This window comes from Xenopus laevis, chromosome 8L (genome assembly GCF_017654675.1).
Source record: "Xenopus laevis strain J_2021 chromosome 8L, Xenopus_laevis_v10.1, whole genome shotgun sequence".
In the NCBI taxonomy this organism is placed as follows: Eukaryota; Metazoa; Chordata; class Amphibia; order Anura; family Pipidae; genus Xenopus; species Xenopus laevis.
Genome location: NC_054385.1, coordinates 129,308,948 through 129,327,485, shown reverse-complemented (window position 1 = coordinate 129,327,485; position 18,538 = coordinate 129,308,948). Strand labels below are relative to the sequence as shown.

The following is an 18,538-nucleotide window of genomic DNA, read 5'->3' as shown; positions in this document are numbered from 1 at the left end:
AAGTGCATAACCTGCATTTATCAACATTGAACCTCATTTTCCAGTTTGCTGCCCAGTTTTCCAGTTTAGACAGATCACTGTGCAAAGTGGCAGCATCCTGAATGGAACCTATAGTTCTGCACAATTTAGTATCATCTGCAAAAATAGAAACAGTACTTTCAATGGCCACCTCCAGGTCATTAATAAACAAGTTGAAAAGCAAGGGACCTAGTACAGAGCCCTGCGGTACTTCACTAACAACACTGGTCCAATTAGAAAATGTTCCATTTACCACCACTCTTTGTAGTTTGTCTTTTAGCCAGTTCTCTATCCAGGTACAAATACTATGTTCCAGGCCAACATTCCTTAAATTAACCAGTAAACTTTTGTGTGGCACTGTATCAAATGCTTTAGCAAATCACATCCACTGCCATCCCAGAATCGAGGTCCCTGCTCACCTTCTCATAAAAAGAAATTAAGTTAGTCTGGCAAGATCTATTACGCATAAAACCATGCTGGCACATATTCATAGTATTATGATTTGCTATAAAGTCCAGTATCTTATCCTTTATTAACCCTTCGAAAAGCTTTCCTACCACTGATGTCAGACTAAATGGCCTATAGTTTTGAGGCTGAAAACAGGATCCTTTTTTTAATCGAGGCACATACAGTTTATTCTGATGCTTCCCTCTTTACCCTCTATAGGTGGCAGGAACCCCTCTTTGACTGAGGATTCCACTTATGTCAATATCAAACATGTCTGGAAACGTGAGTGGCACTGCTTTGGGACATTATAGATATATCTATTTCAAATTATTGGCCTCATTATTCTTTTGTAATATATTATTGGTCAAAATGTCACTAGGAACATCTTGATGGGCAATTGCCCCAAGTCTCACCTTTATTGGCCTCCTGACTGAACCCCAGCCCCAGAACCCCATATCATAGTCTTTATAATAATTATTAACTACATATGGCCAGCCTTCAATTTATTATATCATAGATACTATGCTGTTCTGTTTTGTAAAGGTCAACAAAAATGATGAGCATGTTATATGCATGTAATACAAATTCCACATAATAATGTTCATATACAGTAACATTGCTTAGATTTGTATAACTTGATCCTTTAAGTATAATACACAAAATATTCACACTGAATTTATTTTTAATTCCAACAGCAACTCGGACATTACTTCCCAAACAAGTAAGTACAACTTGTGAAAGATTCATTGATAATAGTGATACAATGTAGAATCGTTAATTATTCTTTTTTTTTTCCATGTTAGGAGTAGGAATTTGTGATTATTTATTTTCTTCTACTGCTTATAAAAGACTTGTGTTAACAAGTACAGTAATAGTAATGTACTGGAGCCAGTTTCTCCAGAGCAGTACAATAGACTATGTCATAAAGTAATATCCGTAACCAACTGCTAGGCTTTGTTACTAGATTTACTAGAGTACGATGACTGAAAAGTGTGGGAGAGAGTTCCAGAGGAGGAGTGCAGCCCTTGCAAAGTCTTGAATGTGAGCATGTGAGGCGGTAATGAGAGAAGAGTTGAGGAGCAGGTCAGTAGAGGAGCGTAGTAAGCCTTTGGTTGAGTATCTAAAGAGTGCTTTGAATGTTAGGGTCATTAGTTTGAATATTATTCTGAAAGGTAGCAAAAGCCAGTGTAGGGATTGGTCAAGTAGCATGGCAGGGGAGGAGCCATTGCTGAGGTGTACATACCTGACAGCAGTGTTCATTATGGAGTTATGGAGAGATAGTTCTGAGTGTCGTCAACATAGAGGTGGTATTGGAAACCATATGAGTTGATTAGTTTGCAGAGGGAGGAAGTTTAGAGAGAAAATAATAAGGGGCCCAGGACAGAGCCTTGAAGAACCCCAACAGAAAGAAGAAGGGGAGAAGATGATTCTTCATTGTAATAAACACTGCAGGTATGATGAGTAAGGTAAGACGAGAACCACAACATACCTGAATCAGGAAAGACAAGAGAATGGAGGGATTGGACGAAGGAATGGATGATTCACAGTGTCAAATGCAGCCGATAGATCAAGAAGTATTAGTAGTGAGAAGTGGTTGTTGGCTTTCGCTGATGAACCCCTTTTTTATATCTTTTCAGGACAAATACTTGGTTACCTATGCTGTTGTAAGGAGAAGCAGCAGAGGAATTGAAATACAGGAACCTTCAGGCCAAGAAAGTTTGGAATCCTCCTGCATCTATGAGAACTTTAAGGCTACATCATTTCAGGTTGATTCGTCCCATTTTTAAGAGCACTTAATATTAAGAGTTCTAAACTATTGAAAGACAAACAGCAATGCGTCATAGCACATGGGTGATTTAGCCTGTTTCTTAGTTCATGGAGGACCAAATGTCCAAAGACAATTATTGGCTCAAAATTGTGTCAGTATTATTGTATTGTTAATACAGGGGAAATGGTCAAACCATTAGAAAAATAAACTATAATTAGTGATGGGCGAATTTGCGTCTTGTTTTTGACACCAGTGCCCGTTTTTTTGACGCCGGCGTCTGTTTTTTTTGACGCGCCTGGCGAATAAATTCGCCCATCACTAACTATAATTCATGAAACTTGTGATTCTCAACCTTTTCCTCTAAGGTCTCACTCTCTTCAATAAGCACGTCTAACTTCTATTGTTGTATGTATTTTTACATTGCATTTAATCCAAAAATTGGAAAGCTGTTATAGAAGTCTATCATGTCTCCCCAATGATGCTTACCTTACAGTTTGAAAAAGAATAAAAATAATAAATTAAAGTGTCTCCAAAGATAAAATTGCTTCACAGTCATATCCACCATTGCTCATGAGTGCATGCCCATGTAATGCAATATAATTAAGCTGGCCAACTGTGTCAATGTCATCCCTGGTCTGGCCAATTCTACGCTGACTTTTATCAGATTTATTACCAATTCTACTGCTTCATTATACACATCACAGAGACCAAGTTTTACCTGTAACTTGCTTTAAAGGTTAAAACTGCCACATGGTTGACCTATTGATTGAGCACCACTGGAATCACCTGACTGCAGTTAGGGGTGTGGGAGCTACAACTGCTACAACATGGAGCTGATCACTGCTCGTGTATGTATCAAGGCAAAAAAGTCAAAGTCGGGCTCACCACAAAAGTATTTTTAATTATTAGGTAGCAATGCAATGAGGGTGTGACCACAACATCCATACAAAGACCTGATAAATATAACCCATTATAAATAAATTAAGGACACTGAGAAAATTTGTACAATAAGTTACTAAAATGCCTTACCCTTAAGAAAAACAAGGGTGTATCTCTATAAATAGCAAAATAGTCTGTTCTAGTCTATATAAAAGTAACTTCAACATAAAACTGCCTAAAAGGGAAAGTTGTGCTCGCCACTAAATAATTTGAAACCATTATGTGGGGTGCAAGCGGGGTGTGTTACTTTTTTTTTACTTTTAGTTGTGTTCGCGACAATTGTATCCAATGTGTCAAACCAAATACAATTGTGGTTGCACATTTTAACAAATCAAACACAATTGCCTCCAAAGTTTACCAGAACAGCGATTGCATTTCTGATTGTTGGCTCTAATGGGATGTTTGAATGTGATCCAAATATGTAACTACTAGGGGGGCAAGTGCTGTTGCAGTAAGTGGGGTGAAGATAGAAGATGAACGGTGAAGGAATTCATGCAGCTTTTTTTTCTGAAGATTGATACCTGGAGGAGGTCATCTGGGGGTTTTTATCCAGTCATTGGAGGGGCCGGCTGAAAATCCTGCAGAATTATTCCACTGCACCTAACAATTTAGATCTTTTGGCGACCTTGCTAACCAAGTGGATCTGGGGTGGATGCTTATAACCATCTCAAAGCCCAGTAAGATCCCAAGTGCCCCCTACATTCACCCCTCACATGTCCTCTGATTTCCCCATTTTCACTGAGTACGTGGGTGGTGGCAGGGGGGCACGACATGCTGCTATGAGTGGCAGGTGGACCTGAGGACCTCAAGTTACATTCCTACCATTATTTTAGTGCCGTGTGCCATGTATTTTACAAAACTTCCTACTCATAAAAATAGAATTTTAGCAAAAAATACTTCATCAAATGTCATTTATGCAGCCAAAACCCAAATATACAATTTTTTTTATTGCATTCCCCATTAACCTTCTCAGCTGAATAAAAGCTGCAATTGAGCTTTGTTCTGATGATGGATGCAGTTAGCTAAAAATAAAAACCCGTTTCAGTAGGAAACCACTGTCATGTCTGTGCTCTGCAGGGACCCGGATACCTGCCTACGTAGGTAATATTCTACACAATAATCACAATCCGATGGTGCCAAGAAAAACTTCCCTCCCTTTTATAGCCTGTGGAAATAAGGGACTTTGTCTTGGGCCTAATGGTGTGTCATTACTTAATGATTTCCTCCGAGTGGCTTCTTGCTGAACTCTCGTTAATGGAGTGTTTTTTCCTATTTTAGCATCTTTAAAACAAGGTTAAATAGCAGTTGAGATTATTTCCCTGATAAAAAAAAAAGAATGAACTGGATCTGCATTATACAAAAAGGTTTTTGTCACGGCCGGCACCCAATACCAGAACAAATGCCAAGGACCCTGGTCTCGGCTCGGCTTCACCAGTAGTGTGACCACCTTTGGGCTTCGGGAGGAGCCTTCAGCTTAATTGGGTGCCACCTGGACTTAACGAGGGGTACAAGGCGAGGAGTTCTGGCTGGCAAAGGGGCACGACCGGATAGCAAGAGTCTTTGGGCAGATGGTCAAGGACAAGGCGTCCGGTGGAAATGGAACAGACCGGATCAGGACAGGCAGATAACAGAATCGTCAGGCAAGCAAGGGGTCAAAACCAGATAATCGGACAGACTGGATAAGGCAGAAGGATGGTCAGACAGGCTGGGTCGAGGCAGGCGGATATCAGAATCGTCAAACAGGCAAGGGGTCAAACCGGGTGATCAAGCAAGGGGTTAAGCAGGAAGAGTTGTCGTAGGCAGGCAAGAGTCAGGATACAGAATGCAGAGTAGTCAGGAACAGGCAGGGTCAAACACGGATAATCAGTCAGGATAGCAAATTCAGAAACAGGTAGCAAAAGCGCAGGAAACCACAGGATTTGATCCTATAACGGGCACTGGCTACATGTCTGAATGGGCCTTAAATAGGGAACCAATTGGCGCCAAAACGTGCGCAATTTCGCGCCGTTGCGCGCTGGCGCAATCACGCCAGCGCCTTTAAGCGGCGCGCAGGCGCGCGCCATAGTAATCCAAGATGGCGCCGGCAAGGGCAGGATAGGAGCGGCGGAGCGGGCGTCCACGCCAAGGATGCGGCGTGGACCCCGCTGCCCACTAGACCACCAGGGTAAGTTTCTTACAGTTTTTTTGCATTTTCACATGGCTCAAACTCTACATTCAGTCATTCTTTGAAACTATATAATTCAATTAGATGCGCTGCAAAGTCAAACAAGTAAATACTATATATTATTATTGTATTATTATGTTATAGCAAAAGTCAGCAGTCTCAGTTCAGTGCCACTGTACAGTTCAATGGTCCTATAATAATGTTTCCCTTAACCACCTTAACCAAAGCAATGGGTAAGGATATCTGGTGATTCCAGTGACTAGAGGACCTCCATTTGGTCCCCAAATCTTCATTATACTGTAGTTCATAGGCTTATAGCCTATGAGCCTAGGCTTAAGCCTATGATTAAGGGGCAGATTTATTAAGGATCGAATTGAAAATTTTAATTTTCTATTTTTTTTATGGTCAAAACTCTCAAATTCGAATTGTGAGTAATCCAAACTCGATTCTGGCCCATTAAGAACTCGAATTCGACTATGTGCCACCTAAAACCTGCTGAGTTAACATATAAGTCAAAGTGAGAGGTCCAGGGACCAATTTGGGCATGTTAGTAGCCTTCCTGACATTCGAGTTTTTTTTTAGAGAAAAAACTCGAATCGACTTTGGTCGAATTTGATTTGAGTTTTCAAGTCAGTAAAATTCCGATATTCAATTTTTTATTAAATAACCCCCCACATTGAATTTCAAGTATATTCAAATTTATTACAGTTTAAAAAAACTCATGAATTCCAATACAACCTTTAATAAATGTGCCTGCAAGTGTCTGTGTAACGACTCACCCTGGTGGTCTAGCGGGAGGGGTAGACAGGGACGCCTGTCGCCCCCTCGGCGGGGACAACCGACACGAGGCTTTTCTGCCTCCAGGCCTGGCTTCTCTTAGGGTGCGTGCGGCATGGCGGCATCCGATTAGCCGAGGGCTCCGCCCGAGGAGAAAGGCAGCTGTTAAAGGCAGAAGCAAGAGCCGAGAACAGGGTGCTTAGCATTTGTTCTGAATTTAGGGTGCCGATCGTGACAATCTGGACATATGAAATATGTAAGATGATGCTGTAAATACCAAATAAATACTACTTTATTTTAATTATCTGTGTGGAGGATTGGTCCTTGAGTGCCTGCTCATACTACAAATACGGGTTGAATCTGCTCCCTTAGCTGAAGGTTCAAGGCGATGTACCCAGGGGCGATCCTGGCCCCTCTGCCGCCTGAGGCAGCAGCAGTTGCTGCTGCCCCCCTCCCCCAGAAATTTGCTCTTAAAGTACCAGGAGCAGCATTTTTGCCACCCCTTGTACATAGTGGGGCGCTGCCGCCTGAGGCAACAGCCTCAACTTGCCTCATTGGCGAAGCACCCCTGGATCTACCTGAACCTCCTTCTATACTTGGTGAGTAAAAAACACTTGAGACATGTTTTTATCTTGGTTGCATTCATTGTAGTTCACCCTTCTGCAAAATATCATGGATATCTTCATAGGATTAGATCTGACCTATGTATATTTGAGGGGACACTCGCTCCCAGCTTGGATAGAAGGCTCACCTCCTGCAGTGGTCATTCAGCTTTGGGACACTACCATGGTATGTTCCACTTATTAAATTGCCTTGCCTTATCTGATCTTCTGATCCTGCCTTTCTCGCTGGAAGACTTGGAAACTACACTTGCAGACATAGGTGTACATAAAACATCACCAAGTGAAGCTAATCCCATTAATATACATTATATAAAGACAGTCACAAGGGACAGGCAGCAGTGAAAGGGTTACTTTCCTCTGCAGAATTAGGACTTTACATACTTTAAGTGGTGCCTAATTAGAGAGGAAAAAAAGGAATTTCAGGGAAGGAAAGTTGGCATTGCAATGTGGCGTTTTCTTTAAAAAATGCTGCCATTGTGTATGAATACATATTTTTGTGTTTTTCTAAGATCCTCCCTTCCTCCGATTCTTTTTTTTTTGGCTTTCCTGCGTCTGTTCAATATGAAAGTGAAACTGCAGAAGCCCCATGCACTTGTCTGAGCCAATAATTATTTGCAGTCCAAATCTGTATACCGTGTGGGGATATAAACAGTATATACAAAGTGTAGTTGGTGGATAGAGCAAGCCTCAGCAGCCCACGAGAATTCGATTTTTGTGAAGTTTTGTATCTGGTTCATAATAAAGCCCGTAATGTAACATCAGGTTTGGCAGATTGGCCATTCATGCCACAAAATCAAATTAGCACATGCTTCATTATGACTTCTGTAGCCCAACCATTGCCCTGCCTCCCCCAAATTGCACCACAAGCCTTTTCTGCATACCCCAGATACCAGCCCTGATAGTGGCATAGACATTTACAATACAATAGTAATTAGTGATGGGTGAATCTGCTTTTATTTGCTTTGCCAAAAAATTCACAAAACAGTGATAATTTGAAGTCAATGGGTGTTTTTTTTGTGGCAACCTTTTCCAAGCCACTAGTGATGTGCAGGCAAGTCCAACACCTACGGATTGGGGCAGGTTCGGGCCAACTGCCAAACACATTCTGTGGGTCACAGTTAAGTACTTCTTCTGCTCTTCCCGTCCGTGACTCTATTTATAGGCAGACATTTGTCCTGCTCCACCCTCTTTCATGACATCAGGGATTGGTGGGTCAGGTACGGGTCTATATGTAAAAGGGGTAACAGTTGCCATAGGCATTGGGTGTTCTCCATTTCTCCTCTTGGTTTTGGTTCTGCTGGAGGCAAGGGGGGTGCTACGGTGAGAGAGGGAGTGGTAGTTGGCCAGTGCACACTGCCAGTCCCAATATGGCTGACTGCTGATGTCACTGGTGACCTCAGCAGATGAGCCAAACAAAGTTCATGTGTTTCATCTAACATAAAAATAGCATCATTCAAAGAGCCTTGCCTGGTCTGAATTACTAATACCAATACACCTTTTTTAAATGTATGTACAAGAAATGCGACTTAGTCCCCAATCATAAGCCCCTGAGTAGCACAATACTATGAATAGTCGAAGCGTTAAAATAAAAAGGCAATATTTATTCACAACGTGCCAAAGTGTACAAATTAAAACTTATTTAAAGATATTGCAAGTGGGAGAAGGGATCCCTCTCATATAGATGCTTAACCTCACCACCTGATTAGTGTGAATCAGATGTGAGGAAAATGCATATGTGCTAGAGCAGTGATCCCCAACCAGTAGCTCACAAGCAACATGTTGCTCTCCAACCCCTTGGATGTTGCTCCCAGTGGCCTCAAAGCAGGAGCTTATTTTTGAATTCCAGGCTTGGAGGCAAGTTTTAGTTGCATAAAAACCAGTTGTACTGCCAAACAGAGCCTCAATGTAGGTTGACAATCCACATAGGGGCTACTAAATGACCAATCACAGCCCCTATTTGGCACCCCAAGAACATTTTTCATGCTTGTGTTGCTTCCCAACTCCTTTTACTTCTGAATGTTGCTCACGGGTTCTAAAGGTTGGGGATCCCTGTGCTAGAGTATACCAACTTCTGTTGTATCAATATTGATAATGCGCAATAAAAGGCAGATGTGCCTGTATTATATAGTATACATTATGACCACATTAATAATGCACAATAAAGGCAACACAGCATATATAGCGTATTGTATTGATTATTTGTTGGCATGAAAAACAATTATTCCCAGAATCTAGAGGCCTTGTAATGCACTGGGTCAAGTATTAGAGTAATGACTCAAAGTTATCCAATATGGATATTCATCCAGCAATTGCATATATTAAAAATATTGGATGGTGATCCCAGTGAGTGTTTTGGAGCTTAACCAAGTCCCAACTTGCCAGGACTAAAAACCCGGTATGGTGATTATGGCAGTAAAGTCTGCGTATAATGATTTATGCTCAATTTGATTAGGTAACTATAGGCAATGTTGTGTGTTCGGTCCAATGGCAGAATTAGTGACTTAATAATCACAATGGTGCGAACAACAATTCAACAGTCAAACCCAAAATTGTGGATAATTGGCCAAGGGAATTCCAAATACTTGCAGTGTCCTGCTCGAGCTAAATAAGGATTTTTACAGACCGCATGTCCAGTTGGGCCCATTCCATATCCATTGCACCTCGGATCCTGAAGTTTTGTATGTACTTAACATTACGAAAAAGGTAAAATTTCCAAATCTCACTAGGGATGAATCCTCGGAACAATGGAAAGCTAATTCCAATATAACAGTAAAGCCCTCAGATAAGGCCTCCATCATTGTTATCATGAATTCCTCCAAGTATATCTCCATGTGTAAAAAGATCTTGGAAAATAAACAATGGTATCAACCTCTTCTACTGCCCCAGTTACAGGGGTTTAGGGACAAACTATTAACATGAATTGACCAAGCACATCAGGCTGGTGTTATTGACCAGAATACATGTGATTTTCTCAAGGCCAATCACTCTAGAACTCCAACCTTTTATGACTTAACGAAGGTTTATAAATCTATTGATGAACATCCGGGAAGACCTATCGTCTCCGGCTGTGGATCACTTACCGAACCCATTAGTGCATTTATTGATATGGAATTACAACCCCTGGTAACCCAACTGGATTAGTTTGTGCTGGACACATCCCATTTGCTGAGGGAAATTAATGGACTAACTTTAGATTCTGACTGTATATTCGTAGGCCTAGATGTGGAGGCTCTGTACATGAGCATACCACATTCTCTTGGAAGCCATCAAGTTGGCATTTGAGCGAATCCACAAACCCATCACTGAGGAACATAGTTTTGCAAGCTTTAAATTTTGTCCTGCGTCATAATGTTTTTTTGTTTGATGGCATTTATTACTTACAACACCAGGGTGTGCCCCCAGTTAATCAATCTGTACCTAGGTGAATGGGAACGCCATATATTCTCAGCAGAAGTTTACGTCATGTACCAGTGCCATATTCTCAGATGGCACAGGTACATTGACGATATCATGCTAATTTGCCAGGGATCTGAACAATTGTTAAAAGTGTTTTGAAAAAATTCAATATTAATAAATTTAAACTATCCTTCACCATGAACTATAATAGTTCAAGATTAGAATTGTTGGACATTGAGATCAAAAAGGGGGTCTAGTATCCACCACCTTATTTAGGAAAAAGACAGCAAGCAAGTTTCCTTAATGCCAAATCGATGCACCCCTCTAAATGCATTGGGGGTATCCCCGTGGGTCAGTACCTAAGACTGAGGAGAATTTGTTCCTCAGATGAGGACTTCAAGCAGGAGGCCTACAAACTATATCAGAGATTCAAGACACAGGGTTATAAAACACGTTCCCTCCACAAAGCATATCAATGGACACTGGCCCAGAATAGGGAGGACCTACTTTATACATTCAATAAATCTAAGACCCATAGAGAAGGAAGAAGCAATCAGGGTCAGTATAGACTTATCTTGACCTTTAATGACAATGATAGAGACATTCGGTGCATAATCCATAAACATTGGGACATTCTATCTAAAAACCCTACTTTAAAGCGGACCTGTCACCCTTACGCTTACATTTGTCCCTTGCATTTTGGGTTTATATTACAGTCATAATTGCCTGTACAGGAAACCGGCGATCGTTTGCATTTGCTGCTATTCTTTGTAGTTCCAGAGATATTTTCATTTATTTTTCTGCGCTGTCAATCAAATGTATTCAGCAACGCCTTTACACGGGCATAGAGGCGTCTCCTTGTATTTTACGTCACCGCTGCTTCTCCTCTCCCCCTCCCAGTACAGATGAACAGTCTCGCGTAGGTTACAGGAGCACGCGCGCATGTGACTTGGCTTGAGACGTGCTTGTTAGTGATGGGCGTATTTATTTGCCAGGCGCGAATTCGCAAAAATTTGCCGGCGTCAAAAAATGTTTTTTCTAAAAAACGGGCGCCGGCGTCAAATTTTTCGGCGAAGCGAAACGGCGCAAATTCGCCCATCACTAGTGCTTGTGAGGCTTGAGATGCGCTTGTGTTTTGTGCGCGCGCTATCTTTATTACTCATTGCGCTTCAGGTAAAACATCTATGAAATACATAAAAATCCCATATGCAGTTCATGGGGTTCTTTAACAAAAACGGTTTTTCAATAGTACGTATTATTTTATAAAAGCATATAAATCCATTATAATATTTGATACTATTAAACAATCCTTATGCCATTGAAGTATATTAATAGTGATGGGCGAATTTGCGCCGTTTTGCTTCGCCGAAAAATTTGCGAATTTCGTGAGAAATTCACGAAACGGCAAAAAATTCGAGAAACGGCGCCGGCATCTCGTTTTTGACACCGGCGTCCGTTTTTTTGAAAAATTTTCTTTTGACACCAGCGAATTTTTGCAGCGAATTTTCGCGGGCGTTTCGCGAATTTATTCGCTGGCAGCAAATTTGCTGCGAATTCGCGCCTGCCGAATAAATTCGCCCATCACTATATATTAACAGTTCAAAGCATTTCAGATAATTTTAAATTTTAATAAATCACTTGCATTTACAATATCATTTCTCCACTCGTAGATATAATCAGATTATTGATGTGATCATTTAGTTTGACAATGTATCACAGTCATAATACAGCTATCCATAAAGATAATGTGTAATAATGTTATACCCCTGTGTTTTTAATTCATCATTACTAAAACATATTTATTATGTACAAAATTCAAATGAATCCTTTTATTTCATACATTAGACCCATTGCTAAACATTGTTAAACTTTATATTACAGAATGTCCAATTATAAGCAACTTTTCAATGTATCTTTAATATTTAATTTGATTAAGTTATTATAGTTTTATTTTAACTATTTCCATTCGACTCTTCCTGGCCGCCAATTCTGGGTTAATGACCCTATAAATTTGTTCTTATTGCTGCTATTTGTAAGCTATTATTAGTAGCATCTATTTAGTCCCTCTTCTATTCATATTCCAGTCTCTTATTCAAATGAGAGCATTGTTGTTGTTAGGGTAATGTGGAACCTAGCAACCAGATTACTAAAATTTGCTAACTTGAGGACCGCTCACTAAAAGGCTAAATACCCATAAATAATTAAAAATGCCAAGCAATAGCAATTTATCTAACGCTACAACCGGTCTTTATTATTTATTTTTTGTAGTTTTTAATTTATTTACTAACGTCTTCTGATTCTTTCCAGTTTTCAAATGTTGTTCACTGACCCCATAGAAGAACAAATGTAGGGCTATACATTTATGTTATTGTTACTTTGTATTACTAATTTTTCTATTAAGGCCTCTACTTTTCATTTAAAAGTCTCTTATTCAAATCAGAGCATGGTTGCCAGGGTCATTTCAACCCTAGCAACCATACGGCTGAAACTGCAAACTGGAGAGCTGCTGAATAAAAAATATATATATATAAAATAACTCAAAAAACACAAATAATAAAAAATGAAAACAAATTACAAATTTTATGTGAATATCACTCTCTAAGTTATTAAAAATTAATTTAAAGGTGAACAACCCCTTAAAGCAGTTATTATAACAAATTAATTATACCTGCCTAAAGGGGACCTGTCACCCAGACATAAAAATGTGTTTAATAAAAGTCCTTTTCAAGCTAATCAGGAAATCTAAATACTTTTTTTTTATTATAGCATCCCATGCTGTTGTAAACTTATTTAAACATCTCAGTTGTCAATCAAATATTTTCTGCAGCTCCTCTATGCCATAGGCATAGAGGCAGGAAATTAGTTTCACTTTCCATTCAGCACTTCCTAGATGTCTCTACTCTCCCCACATTTCCCCAGTTTCTTCACCATTTATTGTGTAGCCAGGACATGGGGATGGACATCAGGTCCCCCATTCTGGTGCACAAACAAGATTCTGAGATGATACAAGACTTGTCTTAATAACAGTGTCCTCAAAATGGCTCCTACCTGTTTGTTATAATTATGAATTCCCAGACTGATGGAAACAATATTAAATTAATTTATAGTGTGTAAGTTATTTTGATTAATTTATTGAAATTAAATCCATTTTTTCTATCCATAGAATGCCAAAGTGTTTGGTAAACAATTGTCCACATAAAACAGGAAACAAAGAATCTTTTCCAGATGTGGTATTACACAGTTTTCCTAGAAATTTAGAAAGAATAAAAATATGGCTTAAGTTTACTGGACCAAATTTTCAAGACTTCGACGGTTTTGCTCAAAAGATTCTAACTCATCCAAACATTAGCAATTACAGAATATGTTCTGTTCATTTCACAGAAAATTCTTATTTCTTTAAAGGAACTGTAAGATTGCTTCGAAATGATGCTATACCAACTCTCGTATTCGACAACACTCAAAGGGCCAAATTCATCAAGGGTCGAATTTCGAGGGGTTAAATCCCTCGAAATTCAACTGGGGAATAGAATCGAATAGGCAATTCGGGTGAATTTACGCGCTGGCGAATAGTCGAATTGGCGAACATTCGCCAGGCGAATAAGCGCTCGATCAAATATTCGCTCGAAGGATTTTCATTCGATCAAATGCCTTTTTATTCGATCAAAAACTTGGAAAACAAGCCTATGGGACTTTCCCATAGGCTTTTAAAGCAATTCGGTAGGTTTTAGGTGGCGAAGTAGGCAGTCAAAGTATTTTTAAAAGAGACAGTACTTTGACTATCGAATGGGCGAATAGTCGCAGCGTTTTTGCGCTCGATCCAGTACTTCGACTATCGAATGGGCGAATAGTCTGATCGTTTTTGCGCTCGATCTATTCGAATCATTCTACTCAGGCGAATTTACGCCAATTTGATAGTCGAGGAGCACAAAAAACCACTCGAAATTCGAAGTTTTTTAACTTCGAATACTTCACTCGAGCTTGGTGAATTGGCCCCAAAGTGTTTCTGAATCTTAGATGACTAAAAGACCTTTACAAAAGAAGTTACACCTTCAACCTCTACTTCAGTAGCACAACCCTGCCAATGCAATTGTCACGTGGTTAAATTGCAATTGTCACGTGGTTACATTTTCAACTGCTACTCAAGCAACCCAAACTGATTTGAATATGTTTAATAACAGCCAGGAAAGACAGATTCCAGAAATGATGGAATCTCTATATGCTGATGAAGATAATGTCAATCTGGATCACTCCTATGTCCGTCATTTCAATTCCTGAGTGTACACACTCAACTCTACATAAAGGAAAGGACAAATTGTCTTTAAAAGTTCAATTAACACCAATACCTTCAAATCGAGATACTCTTTTAATTGAAGAACGTGATGAAGAACGTGATGAAGAACTTTCGCCAATGGGTACATTTGATGAAGAAAAAGATGAGGATGTGGCTCCTGTCCCACAAAGTTCTAATAGCAAGTTATCTGTTATAGAAGAACTGCAAACTACCTGTGAAAATTCTACTATCCTAACTACTGATAAAAATACCAAAGATGAAACATATTATCCTGTCACAACCCCATCAGATTTCTCATTTTTGATTCAGCCAGAGGAGACAAACACACAAAAATCAATGTCGATTGAAGAACAAATGGTTCATGAACAGAAATTTTTAGTCTTTGAAAGTTGTCTTGACACACTTATTCGGATGATAACCTGTCACTCCTCAGTGCCTTGTAATGCAAAAATAGAACATATCATCAAGAACTTTGGAGCAGAGGAAAGTCAAAGAAGATATTTCTGAAAAGGCACTTTGTTTGGGAGGAGATGGACAATGCGATAGTCCTGGATACAGCACAAAGTACTGTGTCTATACAATGATTGATCTAACCTCCAAAAGTGTTTGATTTTGAGGTTGTACAGGTCACACTGGAGAAACTGGCTTTTGAGATCTGCCTTGAGAGAATTCTAAGTGAAAAACTGGACGTTCATATTATTGCCACGGATCGTCCTTGTATGATGAGGGAGAAATATGGCAAAATAAACCATCAGTTTGACGTACGGCATTATGCAAAGTCTCTAAGGAAAAAAATTGCAGCTGCGAGTAAAAAACGCTCGTGTGGGGATTTGAAATTTTGACACAACCCCATTATTAATCACTTCTGGTGGTGCTGCAGGAGATGCAAAGGGAATGAGCAAGATCTCAAAGAGAAGTGGCAATCACTACTTTATCATGTCCAAAACAAGCATAAGTGGAAAAAAGGAAGAAAACGTCGGAAATGTGCCCATCAACCTCTCTCAAAAGATGACATTGAATCAACTCAGTGACTTGACAAGTTTTCTCCTGCCTTTGCAAATTTGCAAGAGATTGTGGAAAATGATCAAATTGAGAAAGACCTGCAACATTTGACTTACTTTCGTCACACTGGCATTCTCGAATCATAAAAGTAAAAGAATCCACTATGGAATTGACTCAATGGAGGCAAGAACTAAACTTGCTGCACTCACCCACAATTTCAATGTTGGCAGACAACAGGCTGTTGTCAAAGTTCAAACTGAAAAAACAGAAGCAGTAGGAGAAAAGCGAACAAGAATGGAGTTCCGCAAATGCAACAAAAGATGGACTGTTCATAATGTGTATGAGACAATGTCAAACAAATATTTCTCAGTAATGTCTGCAGACATAATTCGAAAGGCGCAAGACAGGTGGCACTATATAAATTATTTGAATCTTGTTTCCATCAGTCTGGGGATAATTGTAGCAAACAGGCAGGAGTCATTTTGTGGACACTGTTATTAAGGCATGCCTTCCGTCATCTTAGAATATTGTTTTTGCACCAAAATGGGGGACCCGATTTCCATCCCCATGACCTGGTGACACAATTTAATGGTTAATCGAACTGGGTGAATGTGGGGAGAGCAGTGACATGTAGGAAGTGCTGAATGGAAAATGAAAGTAATTGAGTGCCCAGCATCTATGCGCAAGGCATAGAGGAGGGGCATGCAATATTTGATTGACAGCTTAGATTTTTAAATCTGCTTTAATGAAAAAAAGAATTTAATTTCATGTTTAATTTGAAATGGACTTTTATTATACAGCTTTTCATGTCTGGGTGACAGGTCCACTTTAATAACAGTATCCACAAGATGGCTCCTTCGTGGTTGATTGATTGATGATTTCCCAGACTAAAGGAAAAAAGATCCAAATAATTTATATTGTGTAATTATAGGTCATTATCATCGATTAACATGATAAAACAAGATTTTTAATAATTTATTTTTAAGGTCTCCTTTAAATAGACTAACATGGAGAGTGAAATTCATTGACAAATCGCAATTGAGTGTAAAAAACCTACCCTGGTGGTCTAGTGGGCAGCGGGGTCCACGCCGCGTCCTCGGCGTGGACGCCTGCTACGCCGCTCCTGTTCTCCCCCTTCTGGTGCCATCTTGGATCCCTAGGGCGCACGCGGCGCGCCTGCGCATCTCTTAAAGGCGCAGGCGAGCTGGCGTGATTGCGCCAGCGCGCAATTGCTCATGTTTTGGCGCAAATTGGGACCTTATTTAAGGTCCATTCAGACCTGTAGCCAGTGCCCGTTATAGGATCATATCCTGTGGTTTCCTGAGCTTTGTGCTAACTGTTCCTGAATTTGTTATCCTGACTGATTATGCGGGTTTGACCCTTGCCTGCCTGACGATTCTGATATTCGCCTGCCTCGACCCAGCCTGTCCGACCATCCTTCTGCCTTATCCAGTCTGTCTGATTATCTGGTTTTGACCCCTTGCCTGCATGATGATTCTGTTATCTGCCTGTCCTGATCCGGTCTGTTCCGTTGCCTCCAGACGCCTTGCTATCCGGTCGTGCCCCTTTGCCAGCCAGAACTCCTCGCCTTGTACCCCTCGTTAAGTCCAGGTGGCAACCAAGTAAGCTGAGGGCTCCTCCCGAAGCCCAAAGGTGGTCACACTACTGGTGAAGCCGAGCCGAGACCAGGGTACTTGGCATTTGTTCTGGTATTGGGTGCCGGCCGTGACATTGAACTTAATTTTTTCAGCTTTTTGAGTTATTTAGCTTTTTATTCAGCAGCTCTCCAGTTTGCAATTTCAGCCATCTGATTGCTAGGGATAAAACAACCCTGGCAACAATGGATTGATTTGAATAAGAGACTGGAATATGAACAGGAGGGGGACAGAATAGAAAGAAGAGTAATCGAATTTAGCATTAACAATAAATGTGTAGCCTTAGTGAGCCATAGTTTATAGATGGGTTCAGTGACCCCCCCCCTTTGAATTAATTAGAAATAAATAACTACAAAACTATAAGAAATATATAACAAAGACCAATATAAAACTTAGTTCATATTGACCAGTCTATACCATACTAAAATTTAACTGAAGGGTGAAACACCCATTAAGTATAAAAAAAAATACGATTTCATGTTTTATTTGAAAATGACTTTGATTAATATACAGCTAATTATGTATGTATGTATTATGTTATGATAATTATTTAATATAAAAATATGTTAAATATTAATTTACATTGCACACGTTTCACACAAACATGCTCCTGACTGGATGCAATTTTTTTTAAAAAACGTTATCTATGAAATGTAGTTATATAAAATATCGCTATATTCGCTATAATGAATTGAAAATTTGCTTAGATAAAAGTATCACTACGATAAAAGTATTAAAAGCCAAATGTTAAATTTATAAATTGGTTTTACTGTGTGTAATTGGTGTCCCTTTTTGTCGTGTAGTTCTCGGGCACTCAAAGTTTTTCAAGAGCGCGTGACCGAGCCTCTGTTTGATGGCGGAGAACTATGCGCGTCACTTCTTTTAATGCACATGCGCGAGATTGCGCTAAAAAGACTGATGTCATCGCTAGAGACGGAGGAGTAAAATGGCGCCTGGAGGAACAACGCTTCGGAATACAACGGCGGGTTGGGGGAGAACGGCTTAGCATTGAGAGGTACAAAATATGGCGTTTAACTTATTCACTGATGTGGATTACATTTCTGAGGTTTATTTTAGTTTGTTGAAAGGTCCCCTTTAAGCCAACTGGTTACCCCCCACCCATTATTTACTTAGAAAAGAAAAACTAGCATTGGGGATTTACTGACACAAAGTCATTTTCAAAAACATTTAATTTAAGGGCCACCAGGAAGCTTTAGATGTGGTACTTGTGAACAATGTCGGTATATAAAATTGTCCAATACTTTTGGGACTGATGGCTCTAGGTTTGATATGCACCACTACACTTGTACTACCACACATGTAATTTACTTGTTTACCCGCCATTTTGGCAGTCTATATGTCGGCAAAACTAAAAGGCCATTCAGAAGGCGGATTATGAACATTTACTAGACATAAAAAACTGTAATTTCTTGTCAAGCATTGCAAAGCATTTTTGCA

At 39.8% G+C, this 18,538-nt stretch overlaps 1 protein-coding gene across 1 annotated transcript in view; it reads left to right on the top strand.

Annotated features, from left to right (window-relative positions):
* LOC108699440 (Fc receptor-like protein 4) overlaps positions 1-2,756 on the top strand; it is a 135,084-nt gene extending 132,328 nt beyond the window's left edge. Inside the window, exons 10-12 of the mRNA XM_041573986.1 lie at positions 685-747; positions 1,161-1,186; positions 2,103-2,756. Of these exons, the coding sequence (XP_041429920.1) occupies positions 685-747; positions 1,161-1,186; positions 2,103-2,252 (239 nt within the window). The 3' untranslated portion in view covers positions 2,253-2,756. The remainder of the gene's footprint in view (positions 1-684; positions 748-1,160; positions 1,187-2,102) is intronic.
* The last annotated feature ends 15,782 nt before the right edge of the window (positions 2,757-18,538 follow it).